The 16,559-nt window shown below is 53.3% G+C and overlaps 7 protein-coding genes across 7 annotated transcripts; 5 read left to right on the top strand and 2 right to left on the bottom strand.

Annotated features, from left to right (window-relative positions):
• Positions 1-595: 595 nt before the first annotated feature.
• Positions 596-2,170, top strand: CGGC5_v001411 (Delta-1-pyrroline-5-carboxylate dehydrogenase; the record flags this gene model as incomplete). Its single annotated transcript, XM_032034458.1, has 2 exons — positions 596-634; positions 686-2,170. The coding sequence occupies 2 exons, from the start codon at positions 596-598 to the stop codon at positions 2,168-2,170; spliced, it is 1,524 nt and encodes a 507-aa protein (XP_031886505.1).
• Positions 2,171-2,562: 392 nt separating this feature from the next.
• On the top strand, positions 2,563-5,267 carry CGGC5_v001412 (putative transcriptional regulatory protein; the record flags this gene model as incomplete). Its single annotated transcript, XM_032034459.2, has 9 exons — positions 2,563-2,612; positions 2,662-2,784; positions 2,865-3,106; positions 3,164-3,352; positions 3,418-3,965; positions 4,019-4,292; positions 4,347-4,522; positions 4,589-4,775; positions 4,834-5,267. The coding sequence occupies 9 exons, from the start codon at positions 2,563-2,565 to the stop codon at positions 5,265-5,267; spliced, it is 2,223 nt and encodes a 740-aa protein (XP_031886506.2).
• Positions 5,268-5,433: 166 nt separating this feature from the next.
• P5CR-0 (Pyrroline-5-carboxylate reductase) lies at positions 5,434-6,330 on the top strand (the record flags this gene model as incomplete). Its single annotated transcript, XM_066150827.1, has 3 exons — positions 5,434-5,473; positions 5,524-6,233; positions 6,292-6,330. The coding sequence occupies 3 exons, from the start codon at positions 5,434-5,436 to the stop codon at positions 6,328-6,330; spliced, it is 789 nt and encodes a 262-aa protein (XP_066009942.1).
• Positions 6,331-7,268: 938 nt separating this feature from the next.
• CGGC5_v001414 (Uncharacterized protein) lies at positions 7,269-8,302 on the top strand (the record flags this gene model as incomplete). The annotated part of the gene is made up of 2 exons (XM_032034461.2): positions 7,269-7,306; positions 7,357-8,302. 2 exons carry the CDS (start codon positions 7,269-7,271, stop codon positions 8,300-8,302), a joined length of 984 nt encoding a protein of 327 aa, XP_031886513.2.
• Positions 8,303-8,534: 232 nt separating this feature from the next.
• Positions 8,535-10,805, bottom strand: amdR-3 (Acetamidase regulatory protein; the record flags this gene model as incomplete). The annotated part of the gene is made up of 2 exons (XM_066150828.1): positions 8,535-10,714; positions 10,784-10,805. The coding sequence occupies 2 exons, from the start codon at positions 10,803-10,805 to the stop codon at positions 8,535-8,537; spliced, it is 2,202 nt and encodes a 733-aa protein (XP_066009721.1).
• A 587-nt stretch (positions 10,806-11,392) lies between these two features.
• Positions 11,393-13,098, top strand: CGGC5_v001416 (putative MFS-type transporter; the record flags this gene model as incomplete). Its single annotated transcript, XM_032034465.1, has 5 exons — positions 11,393-11,530; positions 11,587-11,749; positions 11,808-12,473; positions 12,525-12,663; positions 12,720-13,098. The coding sequence occupies 5 exons, from the start codon at positions 11,393-11,395 to the stop codon at positions 13,096-13,098; spliced, it is 1,485 nt and encodes a 494-aa protein (XP_031886455.1).
• Positions 13,099-15,400: 2,302 nt separating this feature from the next.
• CGGC5_v001417 (uncharacterized protein) lies at positions 15,401-16,378 on the bottom strand (the record flags this gene model as incomplete). Its single annotated transcript, XM_066150829.1, has 4 exons — positions 15,401-15,702; positions 15,756-15,874; positions 15,941-16,167; positions 16,223-16,378. 4 exons carry the CDS (start codon positions 16,376-16,378, stop codon positions 15,401-15,403), a joined length of 804 nt encoding a protein of 267 aa, XP_066009719.1.
• Positions 16,379-16,559: the final 181 nt, after the last annotated feature.

Below are 16,559 nucleotides of genomic sequence, written 5' to 3' on the forward strand. Positions count from 1 at the left end.
ATCCGGAACTTTGCTCATCATCTTTTGAGTTACGTACACTACACTCGCTATCAACTCCTATGCCCGGGATACCATCCCGACATCTTGTCTTGCCATGGCTACCCCTCATTTCCTTCTCATCGTCATGTGAGACCATCTTGCATTACCCCGTGATCCTCTGTGCTATCTGCCGGATATCGGCGGCTGAGGGGGCCGCGAGAATGGGGGTCGGGATGGCGTTCCCGAGCCCTCGACCATCTGGGCCCAGCTTATCGCATTGAAAAGCCAAGGAGCGACCGCGCACAGAGATTGATTCTGTGCTCCAACACTCACTTAGTTCCAAAATGGCAAGTATGAGGACCTTTTGCACCTCCCAGAGCTATGGACGTCCTGTGTTGCGAGTGTGCACCTCACGCACTCACCCCCTGGGTTTTAGCAGGAGGTCTCTGAGCCTTCTTCACCCTCCCAAATTTGAGAATGAACCGATGGTGCGTCTTCCATACTACTTGAGGAAAGGGAGTGATCGATCTAACCTATGGGTTTGTAGTTGGAATACGCCAAAGGCTCCCCAGAGAGGGCTCGTCTCCTGGAATCACTGCGAAAGTTGAAAAGCCAGATGCCGGTTAAAGTCCCGATAACCATCAACGGCGTCAAGGTGAGACGCAATCTCGCTTCCATGTGCAGGACAGACGACTGACCCAGACAGGTGAACTCGCATTCAACACGCCGGCAGCTAAACCCCTCCAAGCATCGCGAAGCAGTCGCCGAATACGCCATTGCAGACTCGGAGCAAATCAACGCCGCTGTGGATGCTGCTCTCAAAGCCAAGCCAGCCTGGGAGGCTCTCCCGTTTGAAGATCGCGCGGCCATCTTCCTGCGAGCGTCGGAGCTCATTGCCGGCAAATACCGCCTGGAAATCGTTGCGTCAACGATGATAGGTCAAGGCAAGAACGTGTGGCAGGCAGAAATCGAGGCGCCTACTGAGACTGTCGACTTCTTCCGTTACTATATCCAGGAGGCCTGGTCCCTCTTCTCCCAGCAGCCAAAGGTTCACCCGTCAGGGCAGTGGAACAAGCTAGAGTACCGGCCTTTGGAGGGCTTCGTCTACGCCATTGCTCCGTTCAACTTCACTGCCCTCGGAGCCACGCTCATCGGGCCCTCTGCGCTGCTCGGAAACGTTGTGATTTGGAAACCTTCGGATTCTGCCCTACATTCCGCCTATCTTCTCCACCAAATCCTTCTGGAAGCCGGTCTGCCCAAGGACGTGGTACAGCTACTTCCTGGAGACGCGGAGGAGGTGACGGACACCATTCTCAAACGACCCGAATTCGCGGGTCTGAGCTTCATCGGTTCAACTCAGGTCTTCAAAGGCATCCAGAAGAAGATTGGCGACCACGTCGGCAGGGGCACTTACAACTCTTACCCTCGCGTCGTTGGAGAGACCGGGGGGAAGAACTGGACCATCCTCCACCCCTCTGCCGACGTCAAGAGCGCTGCATTTCACGCAGTTCGCGCGGCGTTCGAATACCAGGGACAAAAGTGCTCCGCGCTGTCAAGAGCGTACGTGGCTGAGTCTGTCTGGCCCGAGTTCCGCCGTCACCTGGAAGAGCAGATCGCACAGCTCAAAGTGGGGGATGTGGAGGACTTTACCAACTTCATCACGCCAGTCATCCACGAGCGCTCATTCGACAAGCTCGCCAAGGTAATTGAGGATGCCAAGACGGACCCGGAGCTGGAGCTCGTCGCGGGCGGCAAGGCTTCCAAAGCTGAGGGGTTCTTTGTTCACCCGACCGTGTACAAGACGTCCAACCCGCGGCATGATATCATGTCTCGCGAGCTGTTCGGTCCCATCCTAGGCGTGTACGTTTATCCCGATGAGGAGTGGGAGCAGACGCTGAAGACCCTGGATACAACGTCCCGTTATGGCCTCACCGGCAGCATCTTTGCCAAGGATCCCTACGCGTCCAGAGAGGCGCAGACTGCACTGAAGCATGCTGCGGGAATGCTGTATATCAATAGCAAGTGCACCGGCTCGCTGGTGGCTCAACAGCCATTCGGCGGAAGCCGTGACTCTGGCACGAACGACAAGACCGGCACCATGGCGCACCTGCAGCGTTTTACAAGCGTGAGGTCTATCAAGGAGGATTTTGTTCCTTTGGAGAGGGTGCAGTACCCGTCGAATGATGCTTGATAGTTCGTGAACTAGCGCAGCCAGTCAATTGAGTTTCTTGGACAATCTCAGCAGAACAATTGGTGATGTCTGAATGCTTTGGGTTGTCGTCGGCAGCCACCGCTATTACCTGCTATTTTCGTCTTCAAGTGCCATGTCTCTGTCGCGTAGACGACCCAAATGTAGCGCATTACGAGATCACTGCGTCGCATGGTGATGCAGCTAGGATGTTGACCCCGCCACCCCGCGTTTGTAGATAAGGAGCTATCGTGGGGCCTCCCGCATATCGGGCCCCCGGTCCCGAGGGTCGTCGTGCCGGCCTCCGAAAGCGGCCTGCCCCGTTCGCTACATAAGACGTCGGGATCGCGCCTCCGACACAACACCGTCCTGACCACGCTTCAGGCTTACAGACCATGTCGACTCCACGGAATGATCATCGCGTCACCAAGAAATGCTCCAGAGCGTACGTGTCTCGGATACAGGTCTGACCCGAGCTGACAGACATACCTTAGTTGTGAGAGATGTCGGTCAATGAAAGTCAAATGCTCCGGCCGGCAGCCATGCGCTCGGTGTGAGCATCAGAGCGAAACATGTGTATATGCGCCGGGAATTAAACGAGTTCTCATCCCTGAGAGGTCCGCCAGTAGACTCAATTTTCCTGGTCTCTCGGAGTTCATCTTTGTGCTGACCTCGTTTCTTGTTCCCTGTGCTGCAGTTATCTGTTGGAACTCCAACAATCCCGCCAGTTGACGAGAGGGGAGCGTGGTTCACCTGAAGAAATCACCCCAAGGCCATCATCAACTGATATTGAAGATGGGACAATCGAGAGGGAAATCTTGCCGACTTTGGACCGGCGAAATAACGCCAGACAATTGAGGACCGTAGGAGCCAGCATAATCCGAGAGGAGACGATCCAACCAAGCAGGAACCGCGGAGAATCTGGCATCACTGATCAAAGTATTTGCAATGCTCTATCTTTATTCGATCGAATTGCTGAGATGAGGAACATCTTAGATCAAGCGGAGACAAACTCAACAAATGCACCTGGCGACAGACCCCTTTCAGTCGGCACCGCTGCATCATCCTTGGGCAGACCTGTGGACGACGATGATTCAACAGATCACGATGAAATCCAGTCATTACTCAAGAAGAGTCGCCCTGAAGAGCATGACCCTCCATTCCGCCCTGCAGAAGGACGATTCTGTAAGTGAACCCCTGCAACCATCGCGCCTCCTCAAAGCCCGACTGTCAATTGATTCTCCCTGCAGGGTACATGGCGCCGTCCTCATCTTGGGCGTTCTGTCGCAGGGTTCTTGGACTATTAGGCAGAACGATGTCGCCAGGGACCGAAAGCACACTCGACCCCTTCAACACCGATGGTAAAGCCTGCGAGATGGAATGGCATTCCACCCAGCGCGGCGACGTCCCAGTCGTGTCCGACTTGCCTTCCATCGACTTTTCAAAGTCGTTGTTTTACGCAGCCAAGTCATATTTTGGCCTGCTAAACCATTTGGTAGACGAAAGCATTTACCTCAAAAACCTCGATGAGTTGTACGAAAACCCGGCACGTAAGGCGGCCTCTTGTCGGCTCTGGTACGCCCAGCACCTTCTCATCCTGGCGTTCGGAAAAGCGTTTGTGCTTCGGAGGAGATGCGCTCGTGGGAAGCCACCGGGCCACGCGTTTGCAGAAAGAGCAATGGCGCTGCTGCCTAAGCAAGGCGACTTGGGCGGGGACTCGTTGCTTTCGGTGCAGGTTCTTGTGCTGGCAGCCGTCTATCTGCAATCCATCGATCTGAGAGTCGCGGCGTTCCAATATGTAAGCTTCCAAGTTGCCAGATCCTCACTCAAGACGACTGATCGTATTCGCAGATTGGGCAGGCGTCGCGCCTTTGTGTGTGTATAGGTATGCACCGCCATATGCCGGAACACATCTTTGGACCCGAACTCTCACGCCGATACAATCTCATCTTCTGGGTTACTCACATTATCGATTCCGAGTTCTCTGCGCTTATGGGTGGCACCGCCGGCATCCATAACCAGCAGATCACCGCCAAGCTTCCGTGCCTGACTAGCAACTCTCTGGAGGCTCTGAGCATGTCTCTACACGTGCGCTTGTCACGGTTGATGGCGACGATTCTCACGAGTGAGCCCATCAAAGATTCGAACTGAGAAGCAAAAGAATACTGACGTTTTGTAGCTGTGTATGGTGTTGGTCACGAGTTCGACGGCTCTCTTGTCAAACACATTCAGTCAAATCTTCGCACACTGGCGCAGATTTCAACGGAGCTCCATGATCTTTTGAACGCGCACTTTGACGGGCAGATTCCAAGAGCATCTCGAACAGTCTCGAGGTTGATGCTTTCGTATCACCACGTATGTATAATCTTGGATCATTGTATCGACACCAGGGCCCTTCGCAGCTGACGAAGAGACTCACAGTGTGTCGTATTGACAACCAGGCCTCTGGTCATGTGTGCTCTTCACTTGCATCTAGAGCGCGCAAACTCCGAACAGTTCGAGAGCCTAGAACTGCGGCCGCCCATGTCGTCGATTCTGCGGTCCTGTGTTGACTCGGCGCGTACAACTCTTCGGACCCTGTTTGTGCTTAGTGAAGGGGACCTGCTAGGTAGTTCTTACGTGTCTGATCTACGCGAGAACATGTTAGCTGACCAGAGCGATTTCAGAATCTTTCATGCCTTTCGACTTGGAGGATGCGTACTCTTCGGCATTTCTACTTCATCTCCTCCGGGTTGTAAGCCCTTCTCTGCTTCCCGACAACGGGTGGCGGGACGACATCAACCACATACTCCAGTATATGGTCGATAATGGCAGTGTAGTCGCACCGCTGCGTCAACAAGAGCTTCAGCAGCTAGAGAGGACGTTGGAATCGATTACACCTCGCTACTCTGGGCCCTCCGATCCATCCGGGTTGCATCCCGGAGACGACACCCAGTGGCCGGTGCCGGAGTACGTCGATGAGCCGGACAGGGACTTTACCGCGATGGATTGCCTCGAACCTTCCTCCAATGCGTTACTCGATTGGGCCGATCAGTTGGACATGCCCGACTTCTTGGCAGCGATGGACTGCGGATTCGGAGGAGGCGCTGGCGGAAGTTGATCCCTGCGGGTCCTCGTCAATAATTACCGAGGGTGTCGGGAGAAACGCTGCGACCCGACAGCTAAAACCAACTAGATTTTTGGAATAATGGCGATTCTAATGTGTTCAAAACGTCAAACGCAAACCTCCGGACAGTCCTCAGAGTCACGACACGCAGCAATCCGCCATGGCAACAGAGAAGCAGACTATCGCCGTCATCGGCTGTGGTATGCCACTCATCACCTCAACTGATAGAATGCTGACGAATGTACGACAGGCTCCATGGGCTCTGCTCTACTCCGCGGGCTTCTCGATTCATGCGTATCGCCTAATTCAGAAGTACCAAAGCCAGACGGATTCCGTTTCATTGCGTGTACAAAGACTTCGAGATCGGCCGGTATGCTTTCCGAGGCACTGAGAGAGGACGCCGGCCGCGTCAAAGTCATCCACGGCGAGCCGGTGAAGGCTGCTGAAGAAGCAGGCATCGTCATACTCGGCTTCAAACCATACATGGCTGCGGGGGTATTCGAAACTCCGGGCTTCCTGGATGCGCTCGAGGGAAAGCTGGTAGTCAGCATGCTCGCAGGGCTGACGGTCAAAGAGCTCAACGAGCTGGCATTGTCGAATGACGTTGAAAAGGAGAGCAAGAGATGCATACATTTCACCCGTGCTCTTCCCACCGTTGCGTGTCGCTATCGGCAGTCGATGACAGTGTTGGAAGTTCCCGACAACCTGCCAGATCAGGAAACAAACGTTTTGGAATCTATTTTCGCACGCGTTGGAAAGTCGAGGGTCTTGCCGCCTGACTTGATAAACATCGGTTCCATGCTAGTTGCGGCCAGCATCGCCACTATCTCGGTGCCTCTAGATGGCCTCTTGGATGGTGCTGTTGCCGGGGGGCTCAAGAGGTCTGAAGCCAGAGAGTTAGTGATTCAAGGATTACAAGATCTGGTGACGGTGTTGGAGAACGGAGAGCAGACTGCTTCGGTGAGGGAAGCGATCTCGTCACCAAGGGGAGGAACAATTCAATCGCTGATTACGGTAGAGAAAGCTGGGACGCGAGGAACGTTTGCGGAAGCGGTGATCAACGGGCATCGCCAGATCAGCAAGCCTAGGTGATTCATTAGTCTCTGCCTGTCGTATTTATATACAGCCATATTTGCCTGGAGTTAAAAGTCAAGATTGCAAGCACTAGATAATCTTAGGCAATCTAAGAAAATCCCCACGGCATGAGGTCGTTGGGCTGAAGAACACCGCACCCTCTGACTTCATTATTTTAACTAATCCAGGTCCTGAATTCACTTACCGTCCCTTATCCGATTGCTAAAGTGAAGGTGAGCGATTGTGGGACATTTATGTCACCTTTCTTCTTAAGGCTCTTTAGGCGTCTCACCCCACGCTGAGGGTGAATAGGGCAGTTTCCTCACCTGTTCTGTCACGAGGCTCCGATCGCTTGTTGAGTGTGTATGCCGCAGTGGTTAAGGCTGACCCCCTTTCAGCCCTGTAGCATGCTAACCTCCTACAGATCCTTTTTGTAGTTCGGATGTTCGGATGACTCCCTTTCTCTTGATTCCCTTTTTTTTTTTTTTTTTTTTTTTTTTTTTTTTTGCTTCGTCAATCCGACATAGGCATGTCAAAAAACAAGCCAGTTCGGGGGAGTCGACTTGGGTTTTACACGAGCGTATCTCCAACCAAGTCCATAAGTTTGAACTTCCGGACAGTAGATCTCAGAATGCGTTCAGTCTGATAACCACAGTCGGCAAACACCCTGAAGATAAGTACAGCTTCGGGTGAAGTTCCGGAACATGGTCCCCCGGGCTCGCGTCGGGGGGCACTTTCCGGCCCCACACCCGTCGGGATCGCGCAGCCGACTTTGCGTGATCTCGTCGAGCTTCTCGCTCTCACCTGATGATTGCGTCCGGATTAAGTGCAGTTAAATTTTTTCGAAATCACTACGTCGTGAGAAACTTGATTTGCAGTGAGCTCGCTGAAGATTTGCTGAAAAAATTGCCAAGCTTAACAATGATTGCAAGATCTGTGGCACGGTGCGTTATCCAGAGGTGTGTCTCATTCTATGTGCTTGTTGAGGACCGACACTAACAATGACAAGCTCGCGTTTCTCTCGACCCGGGTCATTTCAGGCGGCACCAATTTCACTCGTCAGGATGACTTCCTCCGCAGCAGCGGCGACTCCGGCGCCACCAGTCCCGAGCAGCCAAATAGTAGAAAAGATTCACGACTTCGATAAGAGACAAGCAAACCGACCTGATTTCGACAAGTCCAATACCCCGATACAAGTCACCAAGCACCCGAACCCCAACTGGCAGTACGGCGATGGAGTCCCGGGATCCACGCCCAAGAACCACCTCGAAATCGATCCTTACGCCGCGGACAGGCCGGCCATCAACAACTACCGTCTGCTCATCTCCGGCATCGCGCCGCGGCCGGTCGGGTTCATCAGCACCGTCTCCGGCGACGGCACGACGAAGAACCTCGCCCCGTTCAGCTACTTCCAGGTCATCGACCACGACCCGCCCATGTTCGTGGTCGGCTTCTCGGCGAGGGCCGGCCGGTCCAAGGACACGTACCGCAACCTCAAGGACTCGGGCGAGTGCGTCATCAACACGGTGTCCGAGACCATGATCGAGGCCGTCAACGCGACGTCGCTCGACGCCCCGTACGGGGTGTCGGAGTGGGACATCTCGGGTCTGCATGAAGCGCCCTCGACGACGGTGCGGCCCTCCCGCGTGCGGGAGTCTGTTTTGTCCATCGAGGGGAAGGTCGTTGATATCAAGGAGTTCAGTGACCACTCGGATGGGGAGGGGAAGAGTGTGGCCGGTATGGTGTTGATCAAGGCGTCGCGGTTCTGGGTGCAGGAAGATGCGGCGAATGTCGATGCCAGCCACATTGAACTGGACAAGTTGAGGCCTATTGCCCAGCTGGGAGGCATGTCGTATGGCCGTGTGTCGTCTACTTTTGAGTTGCCGAGAAGGACGTGGGCTGATGAAGCTCCCAAAAGTGAGCTATTGTCTCGACTAGACGGCGAGAGAACTTAGACATAGATCCTTTAGAGAAATGAACAAATTCCCCTCAAGACGACCAGAACTTTTCGGTTAACCCGATCCATGAACTGAATTGTGTGTGTATTGAGGTCAAGCTGAGCATCACTATCGGGTACAGCAGATTTCTGCCAAAAAGAGGCATGGAGGGTGAGACCTGCTGAAGCTTTGATAGGGTCGTCGCACGTTTTCTAAACAAGGGCATGGGGGCGAGCACTTGAGCTCGGAATCAGTAATGGAAGCCAAAATCATTGCCAACGCCTGCGAGAAGCAACTCCAACGCCGAAGGCACCTGTAGCATGTCCATGTCATCAGCATCACCAGCAAGGCCTAGATCATCTCCGACAAAGCTCGTGCCATAAATGTGATTGTTCGCAGCAACGTCCCCGACAACGGCATCTTGTTGGTGAACCCCAAGGCGCCTTGGGTCAGCCGGATCAAGATTGATGGGCGCCAAGTAGGCCGGTACGGGTTGTCCAGATTGGCTGCTGACTGGCAAGCCTGCAATCGAGCCGTTGAGAACACCATTTGTAATTCCGATGTTGTCTTGGGGTTGAGCCATACCGGAGCCACCACCGTGACGGAGAGGATCACCCTCCCCGGAAGAGTCTGCGGCCTGGAGTCGATTCCGCCTGGGTCCTGCTACATTCCGCCCCTCAAATAGCGCCAAGAGACTCTGCGCGTACAACCACTGGTCCTTGAGGGCATGCAACGTTGCTATCAGCGAGTCAAAGAGGCGTTTGGACTTGGCCACGATGAGCGGGTTAGAGGAGTGCATCTGATCTGATACATGCACTAGAGCGGTAAAGAGCACATGGATGCTTGGTATCCAGAGCTTAGCCAATAAGTTCCTATTCCGCATGGACTCGAAAATGGAGCAGATTGTGATGGCTGCGTCGCAACATATGCTAAGGTCGGTGTCTGATGTAGACGGGGGGCTCTCTGGGTCTTGCCTGGGAGAAGGCCGGTGAAGCAGAATCAGGAAGTTATTATACGTGAGATGAAACATTGCCTGCCATGGGTTGGGGTCAGATTTGGAGTTTTGGAGTTTTTCGGGAAGATGTGTTATCAAGTCTGCCAGCGCAGCATCCGCTTCTGCGGTTGCGGCGGCTCGGTCTGCGGCGGTGGATCGGAGGGCGACCCTCTTTCGCATTGCTTTGGAGAAAATGAGGCAGAGGCGTGTGTGCTGGATGGTGAAGTCGTGTTCTGCGTTCAATATGCCCTCGAAATGTTGCTCTTCTAGTGGCGGTACGTCTGACTCGTCAAGGTTTCTAATGTCATCATCGGCCGTCAGCATAAGTAAGAGATGTGGAGCGTGTGGAATAGCAACTTGCATGGCTTGAGGCCGGCCGTAGGATGTAGATCCTATTACGTCGAACTGAAAGAGAATCCACCACAGCCGAATCCACAGCCGTTTATCCATGGCGTTCAGACTAGAGGGTGTCGCATCTCGATGCATGCCCATGCCAAATGCCGTCCGCGTCGCGACACCTACCCAATGCCAAGTGTTGGAAACAATGTCTTCGAGGTCGTCGCACTTCCAGGTCAGGAGGAGCGAGGCCTGCAAGTAAACCTCGCGATGTTGCTCAAAACGGCAGTCAAAGAGAGCCTTGGTCCTTCTGAAGAATACGGACCGGAGGGACTTGATCTCTTCTCTTCCCGTTTCGAGCACGCGTGCCCCGACGAGGAAGACGGCATTGAGCAACAACAAGGACAATGGTCTGCAATGTGGCCTGCATCGAGGGACGTGGCCGCTGCCCTCCGTCCCATTGTAAATCCTCATGAAGTCTTCTTCGTCAATGATGGGCAAGCCACGGTTGACATGGGCAAAGTATGCCTTGACCAGTTCATCAGCCAAGGCCTTTGGCGGTAGCTCGAGGACCTCGGCCGGTACTGACGGTACCTTTGGGGCCAGCGGCTGGCTTCCAAAATGCAGTACGCTCTGGTCTGGCCGTCTCGAGCGCTGCCGCACCAGATAGTGGAGGTTGGAGAACTCGGTGCCGATGAAAAATAGGCGGCCACAGCGTGTGATCTCTGGAAACTCGACTTCTTGCCTATTTAGAAAGTCGGCCATGTTGCGCGTGGCATCTTCGTCGCCGGCGCGGTCGGCCTGAGCGGTTGCATCGCATGCTGAGCTTGGCCGCGGAACGGAAGCGGCGACATCATCCCAGGGACTGGATCTCGCCGGGATGGGTGTTGCAGGCGCCGTCACGGACTGGGAGCCGACTGATCGTGGTTGGATTGGCACGTTGGAGCTCTGGGCAGTGCGAGCCGACAGCCGGGTCTTCTTCTTCTCATAAATCTGACAGTCGGAAATGTTGTTCGCCTGGCACTTTGAGCAAGGAGCGCCCTTTTCGAGGATATCGCACTTGACTTTCCTCTGGTGACATGTCAGACATGCTCTTCCGTCTGCGGCATAGTTAGCAGAGTATCTGGCTCAACACAAACATAGTCAAGAGCCGAGATCGGGTTCCATACTGGTTCTCGATCTTTTCGACATCGGGCTTTGATGCGCCCTGCGCCCAACAGCACGCCCTGCTGTCACCATTACCGATGGATTGACGAGATGAGGGGCCCTATTACCGAGAAGGCCACAAAGGTTGGAAGGTTAACGTCGGGTTGCGGGAGCATCTCGACTGGTATGAGTCGGGAGTTGGGTTGTGTCGCCCCAATTGTGGATGAAGGAGGAAAAAACCGAGCAGCGCTCGGAAGTTTGTTTTTTGGTCGGTTTTCATGTGCTCGGCGGAATTGGCCAATGATCTGGAGAGACTTGACCCGCTTTGTCAGCCAGTCGATGCCCGACTCGAGACACTCGGCGAAAGGAGCCAATGGACTTGCACCGTTTCCCTGCGTCCAAGTGGCCCATATTACTACACGAAACTGCCTTTGAGCCACATGAAAAGAATTGTAATAGTTCGAGAAATTTTTCTAGCGGTCAATGAAACACAGAGTACGTAAAATGAGAATACAAAAGGGCAATCGCTCCTGTTGTCGAGTCTGTCGGTGGTGCTCTGGTGTCAGGCCAAGTTCAAAAAGACATTTCTCGTTGAATTCTGAGTGAACTCTCAGCCCACATCAACCGTGAACATGGGTTCAGACACCGAGCGCTTTGGAGGGTTTGTCCCGGACAACCAGCCAGCTATCGACGTTGAGGACCAGGGAAACGTCTCTGACGATCCCTCGTGGGAGAAACACCAAGTAGTTGATGCGACAAAATTCTCGCCGGTACGCCAAGTTCCCAATCTGCATGCGACGCGAGTGCCAGCCCTGACACGTCCCAGATGAGAAAATTGCACATTGTCATTGCCGGATTCACATGTACATTCAACGGCAACTTGGGCTCATCGATGCCCTCAGGCGCTCTCAACGCCATTAGCGCCGAATTTGGTGTAACCAACCGCGTTCATCTCATCCTCCTCAACTCACTCTTCATGGTGGGCTACGGTATGCTATGCTTAGGCGGCACTCTGTAATGCGTCTCAATTCTGACATTTCCCAATAGTCATTGGTCCTCTTGTCTTCGCTCCTCTCAGCGAATATATCGGTCGCCGTCCAGTCCTCATTGGAACGTTCCTCGGCTACCTCATCTTCATGCTCGCTTGCTCAGGGGCTCCCAACTACGCAGCGCTTCTGGTCTTCCGCTTGCTCTGCGGCATCAACGCCGCTGCACCCACAAGTGTCCTCGGCGGGCTCTATGCCGACATCTTTGATGACGCCTCCGTCCGAGGCAACGCCATGGCTCTCTACATGAGTGTGACGACCATTGGACCCCTGATTGGACCCATCATCTCGGGGTTCTCATCACCAATGTCGTGGCGTTGGCCGTTTTGGATTGCTGGAATGATCGCTGCGCTGGGTTTGCCTCTGGTTCTCACCCTGCCGGAAACATATGCGCCGGTTCTCCACAACAAGGCCGTCAAGAAGACGATCAAGAAGCAAGGTGTAGATGACGAGAACAGGCAGCAACTTGAGCTGAAGCCGTTTGACGTCCAAAAGATTTTCCTTCGCCCAGTGACGCTCCTTGTGACCGAGCCGATCCTGTTCTGCACCTCTGCATACCTTGCGTTGGCATACTCTGTCTTTTACCTTATGTTCCAAGCATATCCCGTCATTTTCCAAGGGTTCTATGGGCTTTCTCCCGCGATGGCCGGTTTGGCCTTCATTCCTCGTAAGTTCAGCCGTACTCCCCCATCCAACTCATCTGACAATTTCAACACAGAGGCCGTTGGTGTAATCATCTCGCTTTTTTTCTTCGGTGCCTTCACTTGGTACCATGATCGCCAGAGCAAGGCTGGCGCGGAGTGGACGAAGAACGAAATCTATCGCAGACTGCCTCTCGCATGCTTTGCCTCTCCCCTGTAAGTACCTTGAGTCATTGTAAGCCTCTCGGCCAAATAGCTGACTCGGCTCTCAGAATGGTCATCTCCCTCTTCTGGCTCGGTTGGACCGTATGGCCGTCAACGTCTCCAATCATCCCCATGCTGAGCGGCATCTTCTTTGGCTGCGGATTCCAACTCCTTTTCATGGGCATGATCAACTATTTGACGGACGTCTTCCGCCAGTACTCTGCGTCGGCACATGCAGCCGCCAGCATGACGCGATCCATCGGAGCCATCACACTGCCCCTGGCAGCCAACAGCATGTACACCAATCTCGGGGTGCACTGGGCGCCTTCGGTATTGGGTTTTATCGCGCTGGCAATGGGCGTGATTCCCTTCATCTTCATCAGATACGGTGACCGCCTGGCGCGCAGCAGCAGGACTGCGCGTGAGTTTAGCGAGGTTAAGAATTGAGCTTAGACAATACTCCTTTAGAATAATGATAATTAGACGTAATTTCTCTATGCGACTTTACCTTATCGTTCTGACATTCTTCCACTCGAGACGTAAACGGCCAGGCTGCATGGTGATTTGTCGCGCATTGCCGAATGTGTCTGTGGAGATGCTCATCTGGACTAAAGAAGGTGTTTCTTCTGGCAATTTTTGTGCTAGAGTTCGATGAATACGAGGCAAAGGTCGTTTTGACCTTGTTGCCTCTTGTGTTGCTAGCATGGCACACCACTCCGTGTTGACCTCTTTAAGCTTTCAAACTCACCATTACAGCCGACTGAGTTCCTTCTGCACCTCGAAATAGATTGAAGGCCAGTGACACAACCATATCCCGTGCTCTCTTGATCGAAGGCGGTTGCTTTATGCGGCTCTCGAGCTCTGGTGTGCGGCTATTTTGAAGGTCTCAGTTGGGGCCTCCCCATGTATGTACCCCCGGAAAACCTGTTACGCACCCAAATGCACGTGGAAGTCACGTTGAAAAATTCAAGTAACCATAGAGGTAAATGCGGCGAAAGTTTTGGTACCCTTAGCATGAGTATCACTCAAGGTAGGAAAGCTTGCAAAAAGAGGGGGAGGTTCGAAATGTATAAAAAGAAGAACTCCGCCCGCCCCTTGAGGAATCTCTTCCTCCCTCAATTTACTATGGTCTTAGCACATTGTAGCATAGCTACTGGCTCAGGGGTTACAATGGATGGATCACCATTGAGACTGTGTTGGAATCTTTCGACACGTTTTGACAATCTAAAGGCACGGTCAACTCTGCCTGCGACGGGAGGCAGGTGTGCAGGTGATGCTGCTGACCCTGCTTGAGGGATGCCTCGGAAGGTCCTTGCTTGTACTATAAAGCAAGCTCCGTCGCTCCACATCTGTTCCACGGTGGGTTTAGACCTACGGGGGCAGTGATGAAAAGCATGCGGGAACAGTGATGAGAAGACAATCACGGAGCTGTTTCTCCCTCGAGGGAAGAATTGTAAGACTCCTCGGATTGCATATCTGAGTTCTCCTGATCTATTATCAGGGTTATCCCATGGAGAAAAAAGCCCTTCTCTGTTGAAATCCCTCCAGACGTAGTTCGTCACTATTGGTTAGGCTTGATAGCAGTGCCTATTCCATCAATAGATCTTTGCGGCTCAAACGTGGAAGAATCTCAAGAGGAGGTAGCTAGGGAGAGAGTAGAAGGCGCTTACCCACGAGAACCTACCTACCTTACTTGAGCAGGCCTTCCCCGGAGGATCGTCCCGAACCCGACAAGACCCTCACAGGGCAGGACCAACTCTTGCCTCGACCTTCCACAACGTCCATGAGTAGAGACTCCCACCGTGCGAGAATCGTTGGTCTAGTTGGTTCGACCAAGAAAATGGGCAAACCGCGAACGACAGTGTTCAATTATCACCTGATGCGAATACTTCAACTTGTTTTGCCTCAGCGGCCAAATGATGCATCCCAAAACCAAGTACACACAAATTATGTGGCGAGGCGCGCGATTCTATTCTTGCCAGTCTGGTTTTCAAAGGAGCAAAAAATAACCCCTGCTTATATTTCAAAGAGTCATGTGAATGTGTCCCTCAGTCGACCATTTGTAACCCTCAGCCCTCTGTGAGCAGCAGCCCACTCAAGATCCCCTGTTTTACATCATCGGGACGACTCGTACTGTGTTGAAGATTTCCCCAACATTTCTCCTTAAATACCATATCCAGGCCTTGTGGAAGGAAGGATGTACTGCTTGGGGAGTGTGTTGTAGGTAAGGCAGGAGCCGGTTCGAGAGGGGAGGGGAGGAGGAAGGGGAAACATGTTAAATGCTCCAGGAAGCAGCTACTACTCCAGGCATGCAACACAAACCAAGTTCTCTCAATGCGGCTCTAGTATCGCATTTCAGCCTCTGCCCGAGCGAAAGACAAAAGGGGTCAACATTAAGACGGGAAACTCCACCATTCCCAGTACCGACCTGTCAGTCCCTGATTGATTGAGTAATATGAAGTACTGAATCGTTTCTGGATGGCCATAAATATGCCCTTGTCTGTTAAATTACACGTGCCATCTGATGTCTGGCAGAAACACGAACCGGTTCAAAACGCGAGACCTTAGAACCTAATGACTTGTCCGCGACGCCAACCCTCAGAAATTTAGCAAATGGCGTCAACTAAACTCGTTTAATGGCATCTCCACCATACGCTCTCGTCTCGGGGCACCGAGTATCTCAAGCTTTCAAGTGCTACCTCTGTGGGGAGGAAGTGCTCTTCGAGAAGCCTCTGTCTGCACAGGCTGTCTACATTCTGCCTCGGCTCTCGAGCCTCATCCCAACCTCATCCGCCAATGCCGCAACGTCAATCTGCGCGGGAAGTTTGCCGCCATTCCATTCTGCCACCTGTTCTGCGGCCTGCCAGACGGCCTGAACCGCCGCCGCCGAGATGCCCAAGCCCATGGCACCTTTGAAGTGAGTCTTTGTCTGCCTCGTAGCCCCCAGCGCGGCCACTGCACCAGCAATGATGGTCTCGCAGAGCGGGAGGCCTTGCGTCTTCTCAGAGCCCCCGATCACGAACCCAAAGACGACCGCGTGGGTCATGTATGCTGGTTGGAAGTGTGAGTGTGCGGTCACAGCCTGGTCGAGTAGGGATACTCACTCAGCTCAGGGAAAAAACCACCCATCATATTCATGACTTCTGAATTCGCCGCGGTGCGGTAAATGGTCTTCCTAGTCTCCAGCCCCTTTTGATGCCAGTTGGCCTCGGACAGAAAAGGTCTGAACCGAATCGGCTCTTGTTAGTTTTACCATCGCTTGGCCACATGAAGTGCATTCAGGTCTTACCTGTCCATCTGGTCGGTCATGAAGATGTCACGTTCTCGCATCTCCCCAACCAAGCCCAAGCTGGCTGGGACACACTGAGGCAAGCCGATAAATGGCCAGATCAGGGTGAGGGCAGTTCTGAAGGTTGCGAACAAAGCTTTGACTTCTTCGTCGTCCTTGTCTGTAGTAAAATCGCGAAAGAGCTTCGGCAGCGAGTCCCCTCGATGCTGAGCGCAAAGCATAGAGCCCTGGTGATGGTTAGTCTAGGTCGTTGTTCACTGAGGACAGAGCAGTACTCGCAACTATTGCGGGCGCAACTTCGCGAATCTGGCCATTTTCGACTTCTTCGAGCTGTCGCACAATATCTTGAAAGAGAACAGAGTCATAAGGCGTAGCGTCAGGGGTCAGGTTGACGTTCGCGTACTTTGCGCCTGCTCCATTGGACTCTGTGACGGCCATGCTGTAGGCGGACCTTTCGATGAAGGTGTATGTGGGAGAGAAACAGCGGTGCAAAACGACGACATAATTGCGTGTGTTTCTTCTAGAAAAATGACTTTCAACTGAGATATGGACGAGTGTCTTGGTCGGAGCTCCGAGCGGGGAGCTTGACCGGATTTGTATAAAAAAGGGAGCGACTTCG

This window comes from Colletotrichum fructicola, assembly GCF_000319635.2.
Source record: "Colletotrichum fructicola Nara gc5 chromosome Unknown KSG_Nara_v1_contig01, whole genome shotgun sequence".
Classification (NCBI taxonomy): domain Eukaryota; kingdom Fungi; phylum Ascomycota; class Sordariomycetes; order Glomerellales; family Glomerellaceae; genus Colletotrichum; species Colletotrichum fructicola.